The following is a 21,992-nucleotide window of genomic DNA, read 5'->3' as shown; positions in this document are numbered from 1 at the left end:
TAGGGTCATTTTCCCATTGGGATTCCGAGGCTACTTTCCCATTGACTTACATAATACACCTTTTGCATCCACTGAAGTTGCCCCCTGCTGCCCATAATATAAAACAGGTTTAAGATCTTTTTCAGGCTGGAAGCTGCCCACTTCTCATCATAAAACGGTGTCACACTTCAAAAATAGCAGTGTTGTACAACAGAGCATAAATTAGGCTTCAGTGTTCAGTCCCAACCAAGGTCTCAAACGGTCCTACAGTAAGTGTCTACAATTGACCACCAGCAGTACCCTGGGTCTCCAGGACCATGCTTGAGGGTCACCGGTTTAGAGGATACAAATCATTCATTTACACAATAAAAATGGTAATACAGTGAAACTCATACAAACCACATTCCAATGTTCCGAGTAAAAAAAACAAACAGATCCAGAATAATTCGCTTTAATGTCACCTCAATTTTAAAGTTACACAGTGATAATTCATCCCTTTATAAAAAACAATTAAAAAAAAAAAATAGAGATAACAGCCTTTTACTCTTATTCAGTTCTAAACAATTAGTGCCATTAATGAATGTTTAAAAAACCTGAGTGATAATAATGTTCCCTTTTGTATTGTTTACTAGTGAATAAACATTAAGGCATGTGCCATGTTGGTCCCTCACTCCTTGTGGCAGTAGCTTCTGAACCGTCTCATCTTAGATGCTCCACAGGCATCAGGCTTGGGGCCCTGGAGAGACAAGTGTATGATGAAGGGCAAGGCCAAACGGAGATTGTACCCTGTGTTGTTTCCTATGCGTATAGAGTGTGTGTGTGTGTGTGTGTGTGTGTGTGTGTGTGTGTGTGTGTGTGTGTGTGTATATATAAACACTATAAATCGTGTATATTTAGATACTATATCTACATATACACACACATATACCATTGGAACTGTACCTTGTACATGCTGCAGACCAGAGGGTAGAGATAAGCCATGGCTTTATTCTGCAGGTCATCGGTGTGTTCCTGTAAAATAAAAATTAAGCAAATACACCCTAAAACCTACTGCACAAGAACAATGTAGTGTAAATACCAACATTTAAACCCTTTCATAAGTATTTGTGGAAAAACTCAAATAGCAATAAAATGAATATAAACTCCATGTTGAACTTGATATTCAACATGGGTCTTTGTGTTAAATCAACTTGACATTTTCTACATTGACATTGTTTTTTTTTGTGCTGCCCCCCCCCCTTTCTGTTAAACACATTCCTTTTATCTTTGGTTCCTTGTATAAAAGAATGTGATATAAAGATCGACATGATTTGAGCTTGAGATTCAGGGAAATGGCACCATCTACAGTGTACAGGACAACATTGGAATGTGCACAGATGCCTAGTAGAGAGCACTCATTTTCAACCGTGATACTGATACCATTCTATTATACCAGGTAGTAGCTGGTATAACCTAATGTCCCAAACCATTTTTAATTCAGCCCCTGATTAAGTGGCTAGAATGAAATCCAACAGTACTCTCGGTCGGAATCCAACAGTACTCTCGGTCTCCAGGACCACACGTATTTGAGGACCACATTTTTGCAAACAAAAGAGTTCAAAGGCAAAGCCTTGGAGAATAATTAACTTCCTTGTCGAAAACAATGTGCTCTATAAATAAAGATTGGCCCGACTCATGAAGCTTGCCAACTCATGACTTTCAATAAAGCTAATCTAAGCACAACGTCGTAACCATGTTTGTTTGGCTTGACAAGCCAAACAAACAAGTTCCACAAGTGTGCATCATATGAACCTGAACGTTGATGGCTCAAGTGCTTTTATGAATATTTTGGTGGCGGCGGGGTTGATCCCTTTGTGTGGCCATAACTACAATGGTGTGTGCTGTGCATTGATTAAAAAAATGGCGTGGTGCGTGATGTTCTTTGCAACCTTCGTGTGCAGCCAACATGCCTAGTTTTAGTTGCACACTCTGGCAAAAAACAAGCATTGGTTACCCCATCGAGAGTGATCCAGGGTACATATTCGTGTGGAGGCTTCAGGCTTTGGGTCTTCAAGGCGTTCTGATGCATCAGCTGGTTGCCCAGGTCTCCATTCACACAGCTCATCACGTTGGCCCATGACAGTTTAGGGGAATAGAGAGCCACACACTGAAAACCAAAAGAAAGAGGGTGAATAAACCTTAATCAACTTCTGATACAGAGGGATATATCAGAGAAACAAACACACAACCAGTAATACACACGCACACGCACACGCACACACACACACACACACACACACACACAGTCTTACAGGCTGGGCGGCTTTGATGACGTCAGCAGCACTTTCCATACAGTTGATGACCTGGAAGGCATAGTCTGACAGGTGCATTACGCATGTCTGAATGGGAGAAAAGGGATAAATATACCAACATTAGGTTCATTTTTACCTGGTATACAATAAAGAAAAGGTTTTAAAAACGAATGTATTATTGAGTATATCAAGTTGAAAGAAGTATACTCCTTTATTGTAGTGAGTACCAGCGTAAGACTTTTACCATTTTGATTTGGTGAGCAATCACAGTGAGCACCTGAGGAAAAACCCTTACCTCAATCATGTTGCCCAGACACTCTTCCGGCCCGTGCTGGCAAGTGAAAACATGCTTCTGTCCTTCAGATGTTTCCTGGAGAATCACATCATCAAAAAATAGACATAACAAATTACTTTAAATCTAACAAGTGTGTGCCGCCAAAACTGTGGGAGGAGTAGCGGGACAACCTTTAATTTATCTATAATAAGAATAATACAAATATTAAATAAAATCACCCAAGTAGTATTACTGGTATAGTGTGCTGCCCTTTCGGGCAACCACACTAACAAACACCCTAGTATTTAAAATTGCTAAATTTCAGTATTTTCAGCAATTTCAGAATCAGGTTTCTCATTTTATTTAACTAGAAAAAGTGCTCCTCGGAGCACAGGTCTCCGCCAGGTCAGGTAGATTATTGTGGGCCAGCAATGTTCGAAATTCGCCAATCAGGATGGACTATGAAAAATCGCAGCCTGGCGGGCACAATAAGTGCAAGAGTGCAAGTGCATCATAAGCAGATTTTCCTGACGCTTAGTTGGAATGATCAGCTGACTGTCCTGAAGAGATAACTAATGTTTAACATACTGTCATAATTGCATCATAATGTCATATCTCAGGGAAAGAGATGTAGAACAATAGAAGATAGTGTGGGCATTGTTTGCACCTCCAGGTGCATTTGTTTTATTGACATTTTGTTTTCTATACCATTTATTTATCATATGTTTTAAAATGTAAGAAACATAAGCATAAATACTGCAGTAAACTATTTTCTATCATGGTGATTGGTACGCCTACTTCAAATACTGTAAATGAATACTTGCCGTTCTTATTTTGTTCGGTGTACAACTTACTTGTGCATTGCCGTAGGGCACCAGGGTGACATTGAGGATGTCATAGAGCATGACCCAGGTAGGGAAGAGCATCTCAGTGAGGAAACGTCTGCAGCCAGGGCACAGGGACTCATAGTACAGCTCCACCTGGACCTTTGGTGCATCACTACGGGACCTGGTGAAATTGGTCTCAAGGCACTGCTTCAAGACCTACAGGAGCATGTAGACATGTGTGAAGTTATAATATATTGTTATATCTATGTATGCTCTATGTTTATCTCACTCTGGACTTTGGGATGTAGGCTAATGTCTCTAGGCTAGGTGTGGAGTGTTTTTTTTACACACTCAACAATGCACCCTGTGCTGTTGTTCATTATGCATTGCAGACATTATTTAACTGTGTGGGTTATTATCCATACTGATGTATCATTGGTCAGTTCCTAATTGTAATATATTGCCCTGGAGTCCCTCACTCCCTAGAGTTTCCCAATTATACTGTGGTATTGCAGCTTTTAAGCAATTCTCGCTGACCTGTTGTGGAAGGGTCTTCAGATGTTAACATCATTATATGTCTGTGTAAATTGAGGAATGAGTGTAGTGGGATATCTGTGAGTTAGGACAATGGACATGTATTCTGACTGAAGCAATTCTGATTACTTCCTCAAACGTTTATTTAGCAATAGGTGGTCCTTTTTTCTCGGCTCGTTTGCAGAGTCGATATTTTGAATTTGGTGCTGTGACATTTGCATATCTGTGATCGTCTTGGGCTTTACCCCCCAGCTGTCACTGGACATCCGCCCGTAATGTCCGTATTTCTAAAAACGTGTACAAATGCAAAATATAAGGTTCTTACCCGGTAGCCCCGGGTGTTAACTCAGCATTTGGAATCTTTGTGCACTGCATTAGTCCGTATTTTTCAATAGAGGTGTTTTAATCCCGTCTGGTCTGAACGCCAAATTCCCCCCCTCGTTTACTTCCTGTTCACATTGACTGTAATACCGGCTTTTACCAGATGCGCCCCGTTACTACCGCCCATTGAGGAATACAGGGAATTTCCGACAGAATACGACACAGACGGGATCTATTGAAAAATACGGGCTTCTACAGTGCATACAGGTTCCTAATGTTGAGTTAACATCCGGGGCTACAGGGTCAGCACTTTATATGTTTTTTTTGTGGGCTTTCCGCGCGGATGCCTAGCGACAATTGAGGGGTGAAGCCCAAGACTATCATAGATACGAAAGGCTAGATAACTTCCTCAAACGTTTATTAGCCTATTGGCAATAGCTCTATTTTCCTCGGCTCGTTTGCTGAGTCAACATTTTGAAGTTGGTGCTATACATCATTATTTCCATAAACAACTCACACTATGAACTTTCTTACCCCACATTCGATAGCAGATTCCAGAGATGAGCACCACTGCGCCGGGGAGTGAGAGCAGCTCGACGAGATGGGACTAGTGCAGTGAGCACTATCCGAATATGACCACAGAGTCACCATCAACAACAAAAAGACCTTCATCTCTAGCTCGATGGGGAACCACTGACCCTACAGTAAAATAAAGGTGCAAACACACTCTCCAAATCTACCGCCGCCGGCTACAACAACTTCAGGATGAGGATAACTTCTTTGAACAGAAACTACGTACGGGGCTTGCCTTTAACAGAGGTTACCTGTGTTCTGATTGGCTGTCGGGTCATGTGGCGACAACAGCGTCACCTAACTCCGGCAGACAAGCAAAGTTGCTTTACAATGCTTTTCAATCTGTAATTTACGGAGCCCTCATTAAAGGCTGGATTTTTTTAATGAGTCATATAACCACATGACAGTCACACTGGTCAAGGTGGTGACTTGCATTTAAATGAATATACATATAAATAAATATATATACACTGGTAGGCCTATATATCCTTAACACCACTGAATAGAAATAAAATGGGCTGAATTGTTGGGTTCCTCTCTCTCAGCTATTATATTATATTATATTCTTGCAATAAATTATATCTCACAAGTCTTTTTCTGACATAGGCTACATAGGCATATCGATACAGTGGCAAAGAAAACCCTCAGAATCAGGATATGAAGTTGCAAGGGAAACATTTCTGGTCTTTGTAATTACGTCATTCTTTTTACACAGTGATGAAGGGATTCCAAAGATCTCAAAGAGGTTGTTTTTTTGTTCAAAAATATTTGCTTAACTTTTAAAAGTTAAGCCTAGTCCCTCCACGTGCCAGAGTATCTCCTCTCCCCCATTCCTGGCAGAGTAGTTTCGGACAAGCGTATTGAGTGGCCCTGTCTTTCCCTATTTAGGACTGACCGTGGGTGCTACCTGGGACGTAAGTCAGGGCTTGATCAACCCTGGCTGTGTCACCTGGGCGAGGGTGTATGTTGCGAGACCCGAAACATCCTATGACCCCAGGCTACAACAATGATGATACGTCCCAGGTGCATCCATGTGATGTTTTTTCGTTATTAAAAACTTTTTTTTTTACCATCAACAAGAAACAATTTGTTTTTTTTTGCCTAAAGTAAACAATAGCCTAATAGTCTAGACTGAAATCATTCCAACCCTCATAATGAATTAAATGAAGGCCTTGTGTTTGTGCACAATTGACAAACATGACAAACCTAGGTTACAAATGTAACCACCTGATTAACATTATGTATTATTATGTTTGGGGCACACAAACTATTTTAAGGAAGTGAATCTGAGGAAGTAAATCTGGGGGGAAAACCTATTTATATATAGTAGGTCTATTCAGAAACATTGTCGTTGCCAATGGATGGTCAGTGATGCATGTATGTACGTTCCTCATTTCTGTACTGTTACTGTTAACATGATACCCAACACCTTCCTTAGGAAGAGTCATGAGATATGCACACCGCATCAGAGTCATCCAAGCCTCTACAAGTTATGAAAGATTAACATGATGACTCTCACATAATTCCTGACTACAGCGCTCCACTGATAAGGTGACGTAAAAAAGCGAACAAAGCAAAAAACACCAGACACCAGACCTCATTTTATACATCTTTTATTGTCATTTAAATCATTGCATCAACCTAAAGAAAGAACCGTACAGATGTAAGAGTACCTGTCTGGGGACAAACACAACTCCAAAGCAAGCTGTACACAAGAGAGAGAAAGAAAGAAAGAAAGAAAGAAAGAGAGGAAGAACAGGAGAGAGAAATGCATCTGAATAACTACAGACTGAAAGAGGAAAGAAAAACACGAGGGAAGAGAACAAGAATCATCATACATACATAGATTGTGCACACCACAGCCAGCGGGCCTCCACTGGCTGTAACGACAGTGCTCCCTCTGAGTTCAATTGCACTTTGGTGTAGAGTAGCTTTATCTGACTGTCCCATTCATTTTCCATTCACCATTTTGAAAAACAAAGAGAAGATCACATCACACTACAATAAGAAAACATACATCACAATGTATGTATGAGAGTTGTTTAGACTATGATATACTGAGCAAATATTTGGACAACATAGGAGAAACAGTTGGGTGTCAAGACAGGAAGCAAGCCAATGATCTTCCCACCTTCCCATCATACACCCATAATAGTGCTCCTTTAAAACAGCAGATTTTCAACTGAAGGTTGAAAAATCTGTTATTTTGAGCTGAGACATGGAATAAAGTATACAAAGTATGTATATCAAACATAAATGATGTTGCCATGTAAGTATAGAGACATGTTCCTGGACAAGGATGTGGTGTCCAAAAAGCTGCTCAATCTATCCCAGTCAATACTGTCTCCAAAGTAGTATTGGGTGGGTTTGTGAATATGTACTACTATACACCAGTGAGAAATACTACGACAGTCACATCAAATCAAACAAGCAAGCAACCTTTCAGCATGACGGATGGGGTGATTGAAGAGACTAGACAAATGCTGCTAGAGGGAAATGAAAGTGTAGTCTGAATCTGAGTCATCATGATTTCTGAGTAAGGGTGTGTCAAGAATTTGGGAAGATTTTTGGTTTTCTAACGAACTGTAATATTTGACATAACAACTTTTTGTTTTGTCTCCCTGTTCTTGTCTGATATGGTTTGTTGTTTTGTGAAAAACAAAGAATGCCTCTTCCTTAATACCTGCTCAGTTGAATTGTCCCAAAACTACACAGGCATTTTCACTGAGCATGCAACCTCTACTGACTGTTCACACAACATGGGGATTCTGAAAGAAAGAAAACAATTCTGGCCTGAGTCCTGATTCTTTCTTTTTAAGACCACACCTTACTTACTGTATGTATATCAATGTCAAGTGGAAAACTTGCATATAAGTCTACCATGATGTATTCAAATGTATCCCAAGTTAGGATTCAGTCCGGCATATACAAGGCTCAGTGTAAGATGAAATAGTCAGGTACAGTACAGAATATAGAAACTGAATGAATAAACATCTATACGAGGTGGACCAATGCGTGTAGACCATTCTACCTTCCACATACTGTACACTCTAAAGAACATCTTGTTGAATGTATTGGTTATGATAACAACTGCTATGCTGTCATATTGAGGGAGCACTGTCTTGATGAGTAAAAAAAATGAATACAGAAAAGAGAACAAGCAGTCATAACATTTTCAAGTTTAAAATGACAGAAGAAAAAAAAGAAATATAAATCAAATCAATCTATCGCAGCCACTTTAAGGGACAGACAGATTGATTTTCAAATGCATACTTGCTATTTGGTTAATTACATATCGTAAACATTTGTATTTTTTCTGTATGGAGGAAAAAATTCAAGCTAGCTTATTTTTTTCTTTATAGGTTCTGTAAGGTTATCATTAACAGATATAAACAAACAAAAACATTTGGACAGACAAATCTATCAGCTTTTTAAAAAAGCCAAAAATAAAAAAAATAAAAAATACTCAGGCACCATAAATGAACACTTCCTAATGCCATCATTGTTCCATGTACAAAGGTCTACGTATTTCAAAGGAGTGCTTCTGAACCTCGGTTGCATTTAAGGTTTGGCCAGATTATTGTACTAGTTTTATCATCTGCTTAGTATTGGCTGGTTTGTCTAAATGTATTGCTCCAGAATGAATGCCCCTCTTGAAAACAGTTACCATAGAAATACACCAGAGTAGGATGCAATGTTAAAAATGGCTTACTGTACGTTGTGTGTACGTTGTACAATGTAAAGTCTGATTTATACTTTGTTGTGCGCTGGTGTCACACAACTAAAATAGCAGATCTACAAGCTCACAACACAACGCTGTACGATGCATTTTGAGCTTGTAGATCTGTTAGTTAAGGTGCACGACATGATGTGCAATCAAGTAAAAATGAGGCATAATAGTCCGCTCTATGGTACATCTCTATGGTGGAAACCTATCGTGTTTGTTCCACCCACAAGTGTAGACCTTGTCGGTGAAACTTTCAAATTGCCTCAACACAAACACAAACCTATAATCATTCAGCTGAAATGTATTTTAAAATTATAGATTCTCACGTTAAGAGAAAGAAAGCAACAACTCCCCTCAAATGTCTGTAATAAATGCAAAGCAGCCAAGACCGCATTAAAAAATAAACTGTTGTTTTACAAATAGACTCAGCTCTGTAAATATTAACATATATAGATGAGCTCGCCTCATCCTCTGAATGCTCTCAATAATCATGCTCATTGCTTTATATTAACATAGATCAACTGGATCTGTTTGTTGCTGATCAGGATGAAGCTTGTGGCTGATTAATATAAATGCCTGCGCTTCAAAAAAGAACTGCTCGACCTGTTGAATATGAAAGCAGCTGCAGAGCAAGTCGACAGATCACGTTCACATCAAAGCCTCCGTTTCTGATTGGTTTCAAGCATAATCCAAATCAGAAGTATAGAATCCAAAAATATAGATATCTTAAGATATATTTCAAAATATTTTATTTTATAGTACGCCTCTCATTCTTCACACCTAAATAGACACCAAATGTACGCCTGTTCCTTGCATTCAGCGACAGATGTGCTTCATGTTTGACGCCATTTCAAGAAAAATATTTTTACAGTGTGTACTGAAGATAGTGAAAAAAATAATAATTTTACTAATGGTGTATCATAAAAGCAAATTGTTTAGTTTTTTTCCTCCAAGAAGCTCTGACACAAACACCTATCTAATAAGATGACCTGGGTGAGAGTTGCAGCTACCGAAAGCAGGCTTAGAATTTCGGCTCAGAGTCCAAGCACAATGACACGTTTTCATAATGGGTCCATCTCATGCAACCATGGCTTCATGGCTACAGGAGTGGTACAGTCCACTCCACAATGCATCCAAAACAGGCCAAAGACAAATCAAATCCATTTCAACAAACATCCATCTTGACAAGGTATAAAATCTTCCATTCACTTTTCATGGCTGTTACATTTTTCCACAGAGAACTTTTGAGAGTTTTCTTGAACCAAGTGATGATACCTTGAAATAAAGGAAATCCCTTAACTTGCTTCAATATAATAACCTCTGATTCATGACAATGTGTACTGCAAATGGAGCTGCTTTGGAATCAATTTAAACAAACTCACTCTGCCAACATTTAAAATAAATGTATACTTTGAAGAGCCTTCATGTGAGATTAAATGACTTGTTAAGATGGGACAGATTCGCAAAGTGACTAAATATTGTACATTGAGCCAGTAGCTCTTGATGATTTGAGAACAGTTACTACATGTGGTCATTTGCACTATACAGGAGAGTTGTATACTGTAAAACTAATTATATAAGGAACTAGGGATGAGGCAATCATTCTGCCATGGTTTGTTCAACAGGACCAGAACTACGTGACAGCTGGCAAACACACATCCAACAAAATGTAAAGTGTATAGTGTGTACACTAATAACGACAAAGTGAGAATGTCAACCATTGATGACATACTGCAAAGAAAGAACTTAACACAACAACAAAAAAACACTATCATGGGCAAGTGAGCTTCACTGATGCTCCTTAAAGTCAGTCTTTACGGTGTTGGAAGTTAGATACACTGGTCAGGGAGGGTGTGTGTGGAACGGAAAATAAAAGTGCAATCACAAACATGTTGGTCCGACCGACAGTACCGTACACGTGTCAGAAATGGGGGATGGCTCAACCAGATAATTAAGTTCAGAGGGAACTGACTTGAAATATGAAACACTGTGAGAAATACTGCATGCGTATCACTTGGGAGCTTATCAAATGAGCTTAGGCTTCGAACAAACTGCTCTGGGCTACCGATGTGTATTATTCACATTTCTATATAACGTGGGTTCTTATTCAATCATGAACTGTATCTAACAATACACCAAAGAAAAGCTAGCTTGTGTACTCCACGAGAATGACCATCAAGCTACTGTACAGCCCCCACCATGAAAAGAATGAATATGTAACAGCTATTGAATACGTAACAAAGAGGCACGACTAAAAAAATACTCTCATATCTATGACATGCTCGCACTCATGCTCATGCACACATACAGTACAACCACGCACACACAACCACATGCCAACCTGCACACACACACACACACACACACACACACACACACACACACACACACACACACACACACACACACACACACACACACACACGACAACTATGTATGCTCATTTGAGAGTTATTCTAAGTCTAGATCACTGACAAATACAGTATGAAACAAGGAGCACAGCATGTGGCGATGGCACCATCTACAGGAGCAAAGCCTCAACAACAGAGGAGAAGAGATGAGCTCAATTCTAATGACAAAAGGCACTTCTAAATCTTTCTGATTGAACTTTTTTTAAGCCCTCTCTTGTCAGAAACACCGCTGTCACTTCTAGTTTAATTCTTGGTTGTTTCTTCTTGCCAAGAACTGTGCAAAGCAGTACAGTACTGTTGATTATTTTTGATTGAATTCAAAATGTCTTTCATCCCTACCCAACTCCAAAATAAAAGAAAGTCTAAAATGCCAAACATGCAACTCTCAAAAAAATAATTCTTTTTTTTTCTTTCTTTTTCATAATTTCCCATTCCGGACTACTGTAAACTATTCTACACACATTCTACAAAAATACCATTTTTCTTTTTTTTTATTCTTTCTTTCTTTTTTGGCAAACTGGGACAACTATAAGTGGGGAAACTCTGGAGATTAATTATTTTCATCTCCAGAAATAAAAAAAGCACCACTTAAATCAACCCACCAGATTAAATTTACTAAATGTCATTACGTGATGCCTGTTGTCGGCGTGACCTTTTCATCGACCACAAAACGATTACTCAATAGTTCCATTTCCATGCGAAAGGACTGTGCTTTGAAATAGAGATAGAACAAAAGAGATGGTTGGGGAAGCGTTGCCTCCAGCCACATGAACATAAAGCCTGATTTATACTTAGTTGCGTGCAGCACGTGAAACACGATGCGCGGCCAAGTATAAATCAGGCATAAAGGAACAGCAGGAAGTCACTGCTACAACACAGAACATGGGGGAAGGAGTTGCTCTCGGAAGTGTGTCCGTATCTAAAACCTAGTCTCATTCACATACTACTGTCTTGTGCTTAATCCTCAAACACAACACAGCACTGAAAGTATATAGACAGCACGAGTATCGAGCACAGGTGCCAAGTAAAAACAAAACAAAAGGGAAAATCCAAAAAGAATAGAGTTCATGCATACTGCAGAGCAGATAATCTCTCAGTCAAGTGTGGCCGTGCTAAATGGCAAAAGGACAGGTTCTTTTTTTCTCTTGCTACATGAAAAGACATCCTTCATTTGGCTCACATTAGCTGGATACTGTGCGTCCTCCGAGCAGAATCTGAGAGCATAGCAAAATGATGGAATATAAGAAATTATAGCCATCAAAATGCATCAGTGTCACATACTGTACTGTACTGACTGCATGCTTCTGTTTACCTGCGCTACGTTACACCTAAAATTCAATTCTCTCACTTTGTACAATATTCTCCAGCACTGTGAATCAGGCCTCTCGCACGCGTACAAAAAAAAAAGTCAAGAGCAGTGTGTTTTTGTGGCCAAGTACCGAGAGTAAATCTGTGTCCAAAAAAATATAAACAAAAAAAACATCTGCAAAGAATGTTGTACCAGTAAAACAGTCTTCCTAGCTAGAGACAAAGCACATACAGTACTGAAGATATCAGAATCACATAGACAGATGCTCTTTTTAAGTGTCATTAGCATATAGAAATAAACACATTTAGAACAACACTAACAGTTATACCTGAAGTCAGTGGCTACAGGTGGCTACAGTATTTAAGAGGAAGAAGAAGAAGCAAGTATAAGTTTTAAACAACAACAAAACAAAAAAAACACGCTTGGTGCAGAGTCTCTCAATGATCCATGATTTCAACCTGAATCCTAGTCAACTGCATTCATCAATGTACCATTTTCTTTAGTGTATTGTGATTACAGTGCGTATACTCACAATACACCAAAGCTTGTACCGTGTAAATCTATGATGCTGTACCTTATCAACAAATTCACAGAGAGGCCAGGAGTGAAAGGGAGAGAGAGAAACCAATCACAGCAGCTTGATCTATTCAATAAAAATATATAAGCAGTTTTTTTTTTACACTGTAGCTTTCTCTAGAAAGCCCCTACCTTCCGTCTTTCCCTCTCTCCATCCGTTCCCCGATGTAGGCCCTCATTCTTGTGACACAGGCTCGTGGTCAGTCAAGGCTATTACTATGGCACTTAAGCAAGCTTTAAATCGAATCTAACAGTTTAGAACCCTCTAACACAATTAACTCCCACAACCGCAGCATTCTCTCCCCTCCCCTCCCCTCCCCGCACCCAAACAACACAAGTTCCTCCAAGCTCCAGTGACTACTTCCCCCGCTGGACCAAGGTTTCTCAGTCGCCCATCGGTGGTGTGAAGCAATGCGAGCAGCCCGGTTAGCCAAAAGCCAGTCCTTTTCCTGGGGGTTGACAGCTAGCTCAGGCCTTTGTCTAAGGAGACTTTAGCAGGCAGTCTGGGGATGACAGCTCAGGGCCTTTGTCTACAGCAAGTTAGCAGGCAAGGCCAAAGCAGGAAAAAAATTACTTTGTTTTGGCGTTCCCCCTCGTCCGACAGCCTGTTCTCCTTCACCTTCATCTCTCTACATCTCTGTGTATTTTTTTAAACAATAGTCTGAGGCTTAAATTGTTTTCTGTGTGCTTTTAGTGACCTTGTTTAACAACATTTAGTGTAGGCTGTTTTGTTGCTGTTGTTGTTGGTACATATCAATGACATCTTCTCTCACAGTTTTCTCATACTGTAACTGACACTGTATAGGCGTACTGGCTAAGGCGCCACGCGCACCATGAACCGTACAGTGCTTAGTTGTTGGTATTTGTGTGCTTTATGTTGTTTTGATGCCATGCTGTGAGCGGAGAGGAGCGCCCTCTGCTGGGCCGAGGCCAGAGTGGGAAAAAAGAAAAGCACCGTCAAGCACCCGCCAAACGTCACTCAATTATGGCCATGGCTGGTGAATCCTCCAAGTCTAGCAGCCACTTCAACAGGTTGATAACCACTGTTCATAGGTTGATTATTGTTATTCTTTTTTTCAATGTGAATGAACAAAAAAAAATACATTTTCTTCCCACCCTGGCTGGGGGAAGGGATGTGGCGGGGTAGCTCATCTGGGGTGCTGGTTTTGATTGGGTGAACGGGCCAGAACCGGGTAGGCTAGGTTTACATTCAGCTGGTCGTTGTGTTGGACCAAGGAGACGTTTTTGTAGTGGAGCACCAGATCTCTGAGGGAGGAGTAGAGGTTGTAGGGCTCGGCGAAGCCGTACCCCGTGGCTGTCTTGTAAATGACGCAGTGCTTGGCGTCGCCCTCCACACTGGAAAACCAGGAGAGAAATGTTCAGTTTCATGGTACAAATACTACAAATTGAATCCTTAACCACAGGAACCCTTGCGTCCCTATTCTGGGCATGGAAAAACAGGCAAACATTTTCAGAAAATAGCAGATCTACAAGCTTGTAACGGGTCACTTGCAGATCTGCTATTTTTGGCGAAAAGATTTGGTGTAGAGGAAAAAAAGGAAAGGACCAAGTATAGACCGCTGGGGAACTCCGGACAATTAAGTATATATAGGGTTTAAGTGGTTAACTTATTGGAATTGGAAGAAAAGTGTGATAAAGAGTAACAGTAAAAGATAACACATAACTTCCATAAACTAAATTAAAACTGCAAAAACTCACACTACAGAGCAGGCAAAGGAGCCCTTCTGTGACTGGCTCTCTCGGATGAGGAAGGTCCCGTCAGATTTTCCTCTCAGCATCTCCTCGGCTTGGGTGCGTTTGATGTCGCCTACGTACCAAGAGCACTCGTCGTGGTGGGGCGAGCCCTCATCCTCCTCCACCAGCGAGTAGGAGCTGGAAACACAGAGACAAAGGAGCATTCATTTATTTTGAGATTCCTGAGATAAACACAAGATAAGGAAACTTGTTTCGCCACCTTCTTGACATTTCCATCCTTGCCTTGCAGCAACGAGGAGGCAGCTTGAAGCCAACCTCAGAAGCCCGCTGAGTACAGTGCTTCAATTACAAGTGGCATTTCTGGATCTCTCAGTCGTTAAAATGACAAATGATTAGTTACAGATCACAAGGTTTGCAAAGGTTTTCAAAACTCAAACTCAAACTCATTTCGAGCATCCTCAATGCACCTTGCAGGTTAAGCACGGTACCAACTAATCCAACAACCACAGCTCTCTCTTTAAATTAAACTACTCTCTCTGTAAATTACACTAAAGAATTAGACAATGTTTTTTGAGTTTTTCAGCATGATTAGATGTATCCCCTATGCAAACTGACTTGAGCATTTGAGTATTTCCAGTGCATCCCTGGGGTTAAAATATAAAATCAACAAATAAATACATATCAAGCATATTCGAGGCCTTCCAGCACCTGTATAAATTCCCTATGATCAGATGTTTAACCCATTAAGGCCTGAGGTTCCGATTCTACAAATGTCTTCTAAATCCTAACAGTTCTTTGAAAAAAACGTATGTTGCTATGTCAGTGGTTTTCAAACTTTTTAATGTCAAGGACCCCAAAATGATATGTATTTGGCCGCGGACCCCCATCTGAAAATATTTTATTCCAGGGACCCCCAGAAGCAAAGATTTGAGTTACAAATGTTCGCTTTTTAAATATATATATTCAAAGATTTGCACACATTTTCTCGATTTTTCAAAAATAGCCAAAGTGTAAAATAATGATTTTTTGGCTCAAATCTACAGATGCGTTCCAGGTCTTAATGGGTTAATGTCATACACTTACTCGTCAGCGTCGTTCTTGATGTCCAGCCATTCATTGATCTTCTTCTGCCGTGTCCCTTTTTGAGTCAACCATCTGCAAAGTGAAGTCCACCACTGGTTAGACATTACTGGCTTACTCTATGTACCACATATCGTCGCTGTCGGCCGGAAACCTTGTATGTCCAAAACCATGACTTCTCAGGATATGGAGAAAATAACCTGTTCCAATGGATCCAATGTAGTTATTATTTAGTCACAAGCTCTTGTTAATACTTCATTGGTTAAATATTTATAAACCCCACAGACTTAACCACTTTCACTTTCAAATTGATTAAAAACATAGCAAAAATAGAAGATATACAAGCTCACAACACATCGCATCCTGTGAGCTTGTACAGATTGTCTATTTTCTCAACTTTTGCATGACACTCTTGTTTGGCGTAAACGCTTCTGCCCGACATCAATGATATTCTATTTTGATCGTGTGTGTGTGTGTGTGTGTGTGTGTGTGTGTGTGTGTGTGTGTGTGTGTGTGTGTTTCCAGTGATGCCCAAATGTCTTTTACTGTTATTCCCTCAAGGTCGTTCTTTTAACCCATTGAGACCTGAAGCCGATTCTACATGTCTCCTAAATCTCAACAGTTTTCTGAAAAACGTATGTTTCTATATCAGTGGTGCTCAATCTTTTTCATGTCAAGGACCCCCAAAATGATATGTATTTGGCCCGCGGACCCCCATCAAAATATTTTGTTCCAGGGACCCCCAGAAGCAAAGATTTGAGTTAAAAATGTTCGCTTAAAAAATATATTATGTTCAAAGATTTGCACACATTCTCATGATTTTTCAAAACTATGAGCTTGTAGATCTGCTATTTTTGAATAGCCTAAAGTGTAAAATAATGCTTTTTAGCTCAAATCTAAAAATGACACAGTTCCAGGTATTAATGGGTTAAAGATGAGGATAGGTTTGGCTAAATGTGAAAGTTGGGTATGTAGCTGTACACTTAGTTAGGCATGAGGTACTGAATACGCCCACACTCACACACGTTGTGTGTGAGTGTGGGCGCAGTTCGTAAATGGCTTAAAATTACAAAAGCATATTTGGTTTTAGGCGAAGGCGAGCTTACATCAGGTACTGATCCCTGATCTTGCGGAGCTGCATGAGGTCGGGCTTGAGGCTGTTCATCTTCTTGTCGATCTCTCTGTTGTCGTTGACCTGCTGCCTCAGGTCCTGCTCCAGCTTCCGCTTGCTGTCGTGGATCTCCGTCACTCGAGACTTCAGGCGTTCCGAGTTGCTCTGGATCCTGATTCGAGAGAATCCAGTGAGTTTTGTTCCAGACAGAGAATCAGTGTTTTTGTTTAGTCTGAGCTTTCTTCAAACTCAGATCAACCTGACTGATGTTTTTTGCAAATCACCGGTCTACTTTCAGTTTCGATTTGATTATATAAATCAATTGAACAATTCAATTCAATCAAAACAACTATAGATGTCAGCTGTAACACTGACTGAAAGCCAATTATATATGAGTTGTACATGTGTGGTCAAGTACATGGTGACTGCACTTTGTACAAGCTCTGTCTCACTTACTTCTGGATCTCCTTCTCGTTACCCTCTCGTTGGAATCTCTCCAGACACTCTCGGCTGTAGCGTTCCTGGGTCTCACACTGCTCCTCGAAGATCTTGATGGTCTCGTTGAAGGCCTCAATGGCGGTCCGCTTCATCTGCAGCTCCTGCGGAAGAGGGTAAAGGTACAGAGAGAGATCAGTGAAATTCATATGTGATTGAGATTTAATAGTGTCTTAAATTTCCCCTATAGTCCCTGAATGAATGCTGTATATGTGTGTGTCTGTGTGTGTGAGAGAGAGAGAGAGAGAGAGAGAGAGAGAGAGAGAGAGAGAGAGAGAGAGAGAGACAGAGAGAGAGAGCAAGAGACACTTCAGATACCTGTGAGGTTCGTGTATATTCCTCATACAGGGAGTCGTACTCGCGACTCTTCTCCTGCCACTGCTCATGGTAGACCTTCAGCTGTTCTCCCACCTCCTCTATGCTGGTCTCCTTCACCAACTGGTGGCCACATCATGGAAAAACACAACAATGACTCAGTTTCCATTGGAATGCATATCTGCGCACATACAGTAGCACAGAAAGCAACATGACTTTGATGGTGTTAGTTACAAAAGATAAACTTGATGTCCTTATTTCGTGAAGGTGCATGGCATTGCACTGAAGCTAAGTATGACTTTGCATGGACTTCATCAGCACAGACTGTGTTCACAGACTGAGATTTGAGTTTTGAGAATTTTAGTTCTGGAGCCGTTAAATCTAAAGATGTGGCACAGCACTGTGTATGAGCCCCCCTCACCTGTTGGTACTTGGAGATGGGGTAGAAGAGCTTGGTGTCCAGCTTGGCGTTGTACTGGGCCAAGGACTCATGGCGGTAGTGGTTGATGAGCTCCACCACAGACACGAAAGTGAGGGGCTCGGAGAAGCCATACTTGCCCTCTCGGTGGTAGATCTTTATCAATTTGTTGTTCCCTCCTTTCCTGCAGGGGATGAAGAAGAGGTGAGAGGAGGAGTTCAAATGAGCAAGGGATGGAAACACGGAAAAAGGTCAAATTGGTTTGTATTTATATAATAACAGTAATAGTACATCATAACAAAGGAATTAACAAGTAGGAACAGTTGTTTTACGGCGTACATGCCACTTGGTCAGGACCCACTTGGTGACACTGGGTAATGTACTGGTACATAACAATAAATTGATTTTTGAATCAATTAGTAGTCCACGTCACTTGGCACATAGCCTTGGAAACCCATGCCTTTTTTTCAAAAGAAAAAAAGGCTGGGAGAACCTTGCAGGAACGCTGGTCTTAGGACCTTGTTATCTCCTAACCAATCAGAGTGCAGAGGGGCGTCGCTCTACATTTGGTGACGTCAGCGTGCTCCGCGCACAGGCCGGGGGGGCGGGGGGGGGACGACATAGATTGGTGAAGCAATAGGAAGCGGCGCTGGAATCCAGCGCCTGGGTTTGGATCCGCCCTTCAAGACCATCGATTGGGCTCGTTCTTTCAGTCTACTTGGCACATAATGCAGACGATGTAGGCTCAACTTTAATAAACACCATTAAATACATCAAAAAGAGGCAGGCAGTCAGAAGCGGACTTCAGCCGGATCAATGCGCTAGCCGAGCTAGTTCCCGAGCCGAGTGGTGCTTTGTCCACTTCTGCCAATTCAGTGGCATTCTAGATGCATATAGATAGGGAGAGAATAGTAAATGATTCGTCCTTGTCAAAATGGTACGCAAAAGGGCTACCAATTGTGTACGCATCTCAAAAGCTTCAAAGAGCTGCGTATTTAGAAAACATTAGTTTTTCAACTGATCAATGCCTTATTTTGGACTGAACACTTAAAGCTACATTCCGGAAAAAAAATGTTAATACAATATAACTGGCACATTCGCAGTGGCTGGAGGTAGTCTCTCTACTCTTCCATTGAGAAATATAGAGCCTGGTGTCGGGTAAGACACTTACTGGTTGACAATGTCAACAAAGGTATTTGAAGCAGACCAGATTGGACACTAGATACACTGTCATCAACAATGTGTGCAGCTGACCTGAGGGTGAGGGTGTACTCTCCCTCCAGTTTACTGGAGGCATCACGGACCAGAAATGTCCCATCAGGCGTGTCTCGCAGCTTCTCATTCACCTCCTCTCTGAAAACAGACACCACATTACCATACTGTTAAAACTACCAGTAATTACACCCAAAGAAGGAAACTGAGATTTTATTGCATGAGGGTGACAAAATATTCTCATATAATAGAGCACACTTGAGTTAGTGAAAAAAGAAACATATCACACAAAACAGAAATTGTGGGAAAAGTGTGTGTGTGTGTGTGTGTGTGTGTGTGTGTGTGTGTGTGTGTGTGTGTGTGTGTGTGTGTGTGTGTGTGTGTGTGTGTGTGTGTGTGTGTATGTGCGTGCGTGCGTGCGTGTTTTACCTAGAGATCTCTCCCCAGTACCACTCAGCTTCATTCAGCAGGCTGCATATCTCTGTCATGGCTGTTGGCGTAACTTTAGACTTCAATGGCTTGGCTGGGAGAGCTGAATGATTACAAACACACACACACACACACACACACACACAGGCAATTTTATTTATAAAGCACATTTCAACAAGGCAATTCAATGTGCTTTACACAAAATATCAAGCAAAGGAAACACAATTATAAAATGACATTAGGATGCATAAAACAAAGGCCATTAGCTTGTTAGCTTTGTGACATTGTCTATTTGGGAATAATTTGGGAATGACACGCACGTTCTCTTTTAGGTTTACAACAGTTACAAACAGAGCCCATGGATATCACAGAGGTGTGATATGTAGCTTTAAAAGAGAGTCGTACTGGTGAAGGAGTCTCAAACCACAGTATTGTGGTGACGGTCTGATAAACTAAACTGTACGCAGTGCATGGCCATGACTGGTGCGTTCACTGTTAACTTAATACTCTCCTTCATGTCATGCACGCTCTCTCTCTCTCTCTCTCTCTCTCTCTCTCTCTCTCTCTCTCTCTTTCAACCACACATAACCTATGTACAGTACCTACTTGGATTGGCCATCGGTAGTAAGTGAGATAATTAATGTTCTCTAGTTTTATTTTTTCTCAGCTGTCGCGAACAGTTCTAGTTTACTGTTACATCCCAACACAGTATGACTTTAAAGTAATACTAGTTAGATTTTATATATTTTGTGAGTGGCACATGTTTCACAACACCCATTTCATGAATTTCACCCCCGAAAGCCTTTTATAAACATATTTTCTATTGAAAGTGGACAGGGGCGTCTTTCCAGCGAAAATGACGTCATCCGGCCAGAAAACGGAAACGGAAATGCACCGGTTTCGCGTTTTTCCCCGGAACTACCGCGCTAGTAACAAAAAGGAATTTCTCACTGTTTTTATGGCTTTATAGGATTTGAAGATGGAAAAACAACAGCAAAAGAAAGCACAGCTCACGGTAACTAAAGCTCCACTGGCTAAGAGAAACGATCCGCAGATAGTATAAAACAACAAAAAGAACGCTTTTTGAAACGCTTCCGCCTTCCAGTGAAAACGAAAGGAATTCTGGGTAATGCAGGAATCCGCTAAAGACCTGCAATGACGATAGTGACCAGCAGAGGTTGCTAAAAGTCGTTATTTTGGTACTCACCAAATATGTCTTTAAGGCCAATTTAGAAAATAGCGAAAATACTCCATCTACAAGCTCAGAACGCATTGCATGACGATGTGTTGTGAGCTTGAAGATCTGCTATTTTCACAAATTTAAAATCTTTGAAATGTATGGACATTTTTGGTTAGATTTCGACTATAATGACATGCCCGAAAAACAGACACCAGGTTGAAAGTGTTAAGTAAATATGAATCATTAAGAGTCCTCCACTGTGCTAACATATTTAATGTGGTGTGAGTGAACCCTCGTAATGCAGATTAAAATGGAGGTTGTTTAGTAGTTGTAATAAAATAGAAGGGTACACAGTAAAATCCTCAGTGTTCATTTACCCATTTATACCTCCAAGCATGTACAAATGCAACCAAATGGACCAGTAATTTAGTTACATTTGTACACTTTCAGAGTTAAATGAACACTCAGGAGTTTACAGTGCATGTTATATGCATCACTGGCGAGGCGCCCGGGTGACTCAACGGGTTAGTGCGCCAACCACATAACCACAATGTCCCTGGTTCAATTCCAACTCTCAGAGACCTGCATCTTATCCCTTACTTTGCTTGTGTCTACACTGTCAAACAGTGCTGCACAGTAAAACCATGAGTGTTAACTGAACTCTAAAAATTTTGAAATAGACTGTAAATGTTTGCACTTTCTGAGTTAAATTAACACTCAGGATATTGCTGGCCTGTAACAATTATTTCATAATCGCCTAATTGCAATTATTTGAGATAATCACAATTATTTATTGCATAATCGTCATAATCACTTAAGACTTCTGGTGATTAGTAGTTTTCGTTCCCTACCTATGTTGAATGCACTTATTGTAAGTCGCTTTGGATAAAAGCGTCTGCTAAATGACTGTAATGTAATAATCATCATATTCATTTCCATGTTAAAAATGCTCACATATTTTCAAGCATTTCATTGTGGAAATAGATCTACAAGCTCAAAACATGCCGAAACGTGGCGAAAGGGCCTTTCATGTTCTCCCCATGTCCCCTAGGGTAGGTACCCTCACAAAAAACATGCAGTAATCCTGGTCTCTATACTGCCTCCCCCTGGTCAGCCGGGGCGCCTGATGGAGAGGAAAGGAACTGGTTGGAATAACGTGTTCCTTCCACGCCCTACGTCCTACCAGGGAAACTCCCCCCTGTCAGGTGATAAGA

At 40.7% G+C, this 21,992-nt stretch overlaps 2 protein-coding genes across 2 annotated transcripts in view; both read right to left on the bottom strand.

The window, feature by feature from the left end:
- Nucleotides 1-414: 414 nt before the first annotated feature.
- ifi30a (IFI30 lysosomal thiol reductase a) lies at nt 415-5,014 on the bottom strand. Its single transcript, XM_084057740.1, has 7 exons — nt 4,761-5,014; nt 3,399-3,587; nt 2,566-2,640; nt 2,271-2,357; nt 1,973-2,125; nt 922-990; nt 415-715 (listed from the first exon to the last, which is right to left on the bottom strand). Exons 1-7 carry the CDS (start codon nt 4,896-4,898, stop codon nt 647-649), a joined length of 780 nt encoding a protein of 259 aa, XP_083913866.1. The 5' UTR covers nt 4,899-5,014; the 3' UTR covers nt 415-646.
- A 1,382-nt stretch (nt 5,015-6,396) lies between these two features.
- Nucleotides 6,397-21,992, bottom strand: part of pik3r2 (phosphoinositide-3-kinase, regulatory subunit 2 (beta)) — a 47,581-nt gene continuing 31,985 nt past the window's right edge. Inside the window, exons 8-16 of the mRNA XM_084057725.1 lie at nt 19,599-19,701; nt 19,212-19,310; nt 17,961-18,141; nt 17,543-17,662; nt 17,186-17,328; nt 16,725-16,901; nt 15,622-15,693; nt 14,542-14,715; nt 6,397-14,178 (exon numbers count right to left, since the gene is read on the bottom strand). Coding sequence (XP_083913851.1) covers nt 13,971-14,178; nt 14,542-14,715; nt 15,622-15,693; nt 16,725-16,901; nt 17,186-17,328; nt 17,543-17,662; nt 17,961-18,141; nt 19,212-19,310; nt 19,599-19,701 — 1,277 coding nt within the window. The 3' untranslated portion in view covers nt 6,397-13,970. The remainder of the gene's footprint in view (nt 14,179-14,541; nt 14,716-15,621; nt 15,694-16,724; nt 16,902-17,185; nt 17,329-17,542; nt 17,663-17,960; nt 18,142-19,211; nt 19,311-19,598; nt 19,702-21,992) is intronic.

This window comes from Gymnoscopelus microlampas (assembly GCF_963454915.1).
Source record: "Gymnoscopelus microlampas genome assembly, chromosome: 5".
Lineage (NCBI taxonomy): Eukaryota > Metazoa > Chordata > Actinopteri > Myctophiformes > Myctophidae > Gymnoscopelus > Gymnoscopelus microlampas.
This window is presented reverse-complemented; position numbering and strand designations above follow the sequence as displayed.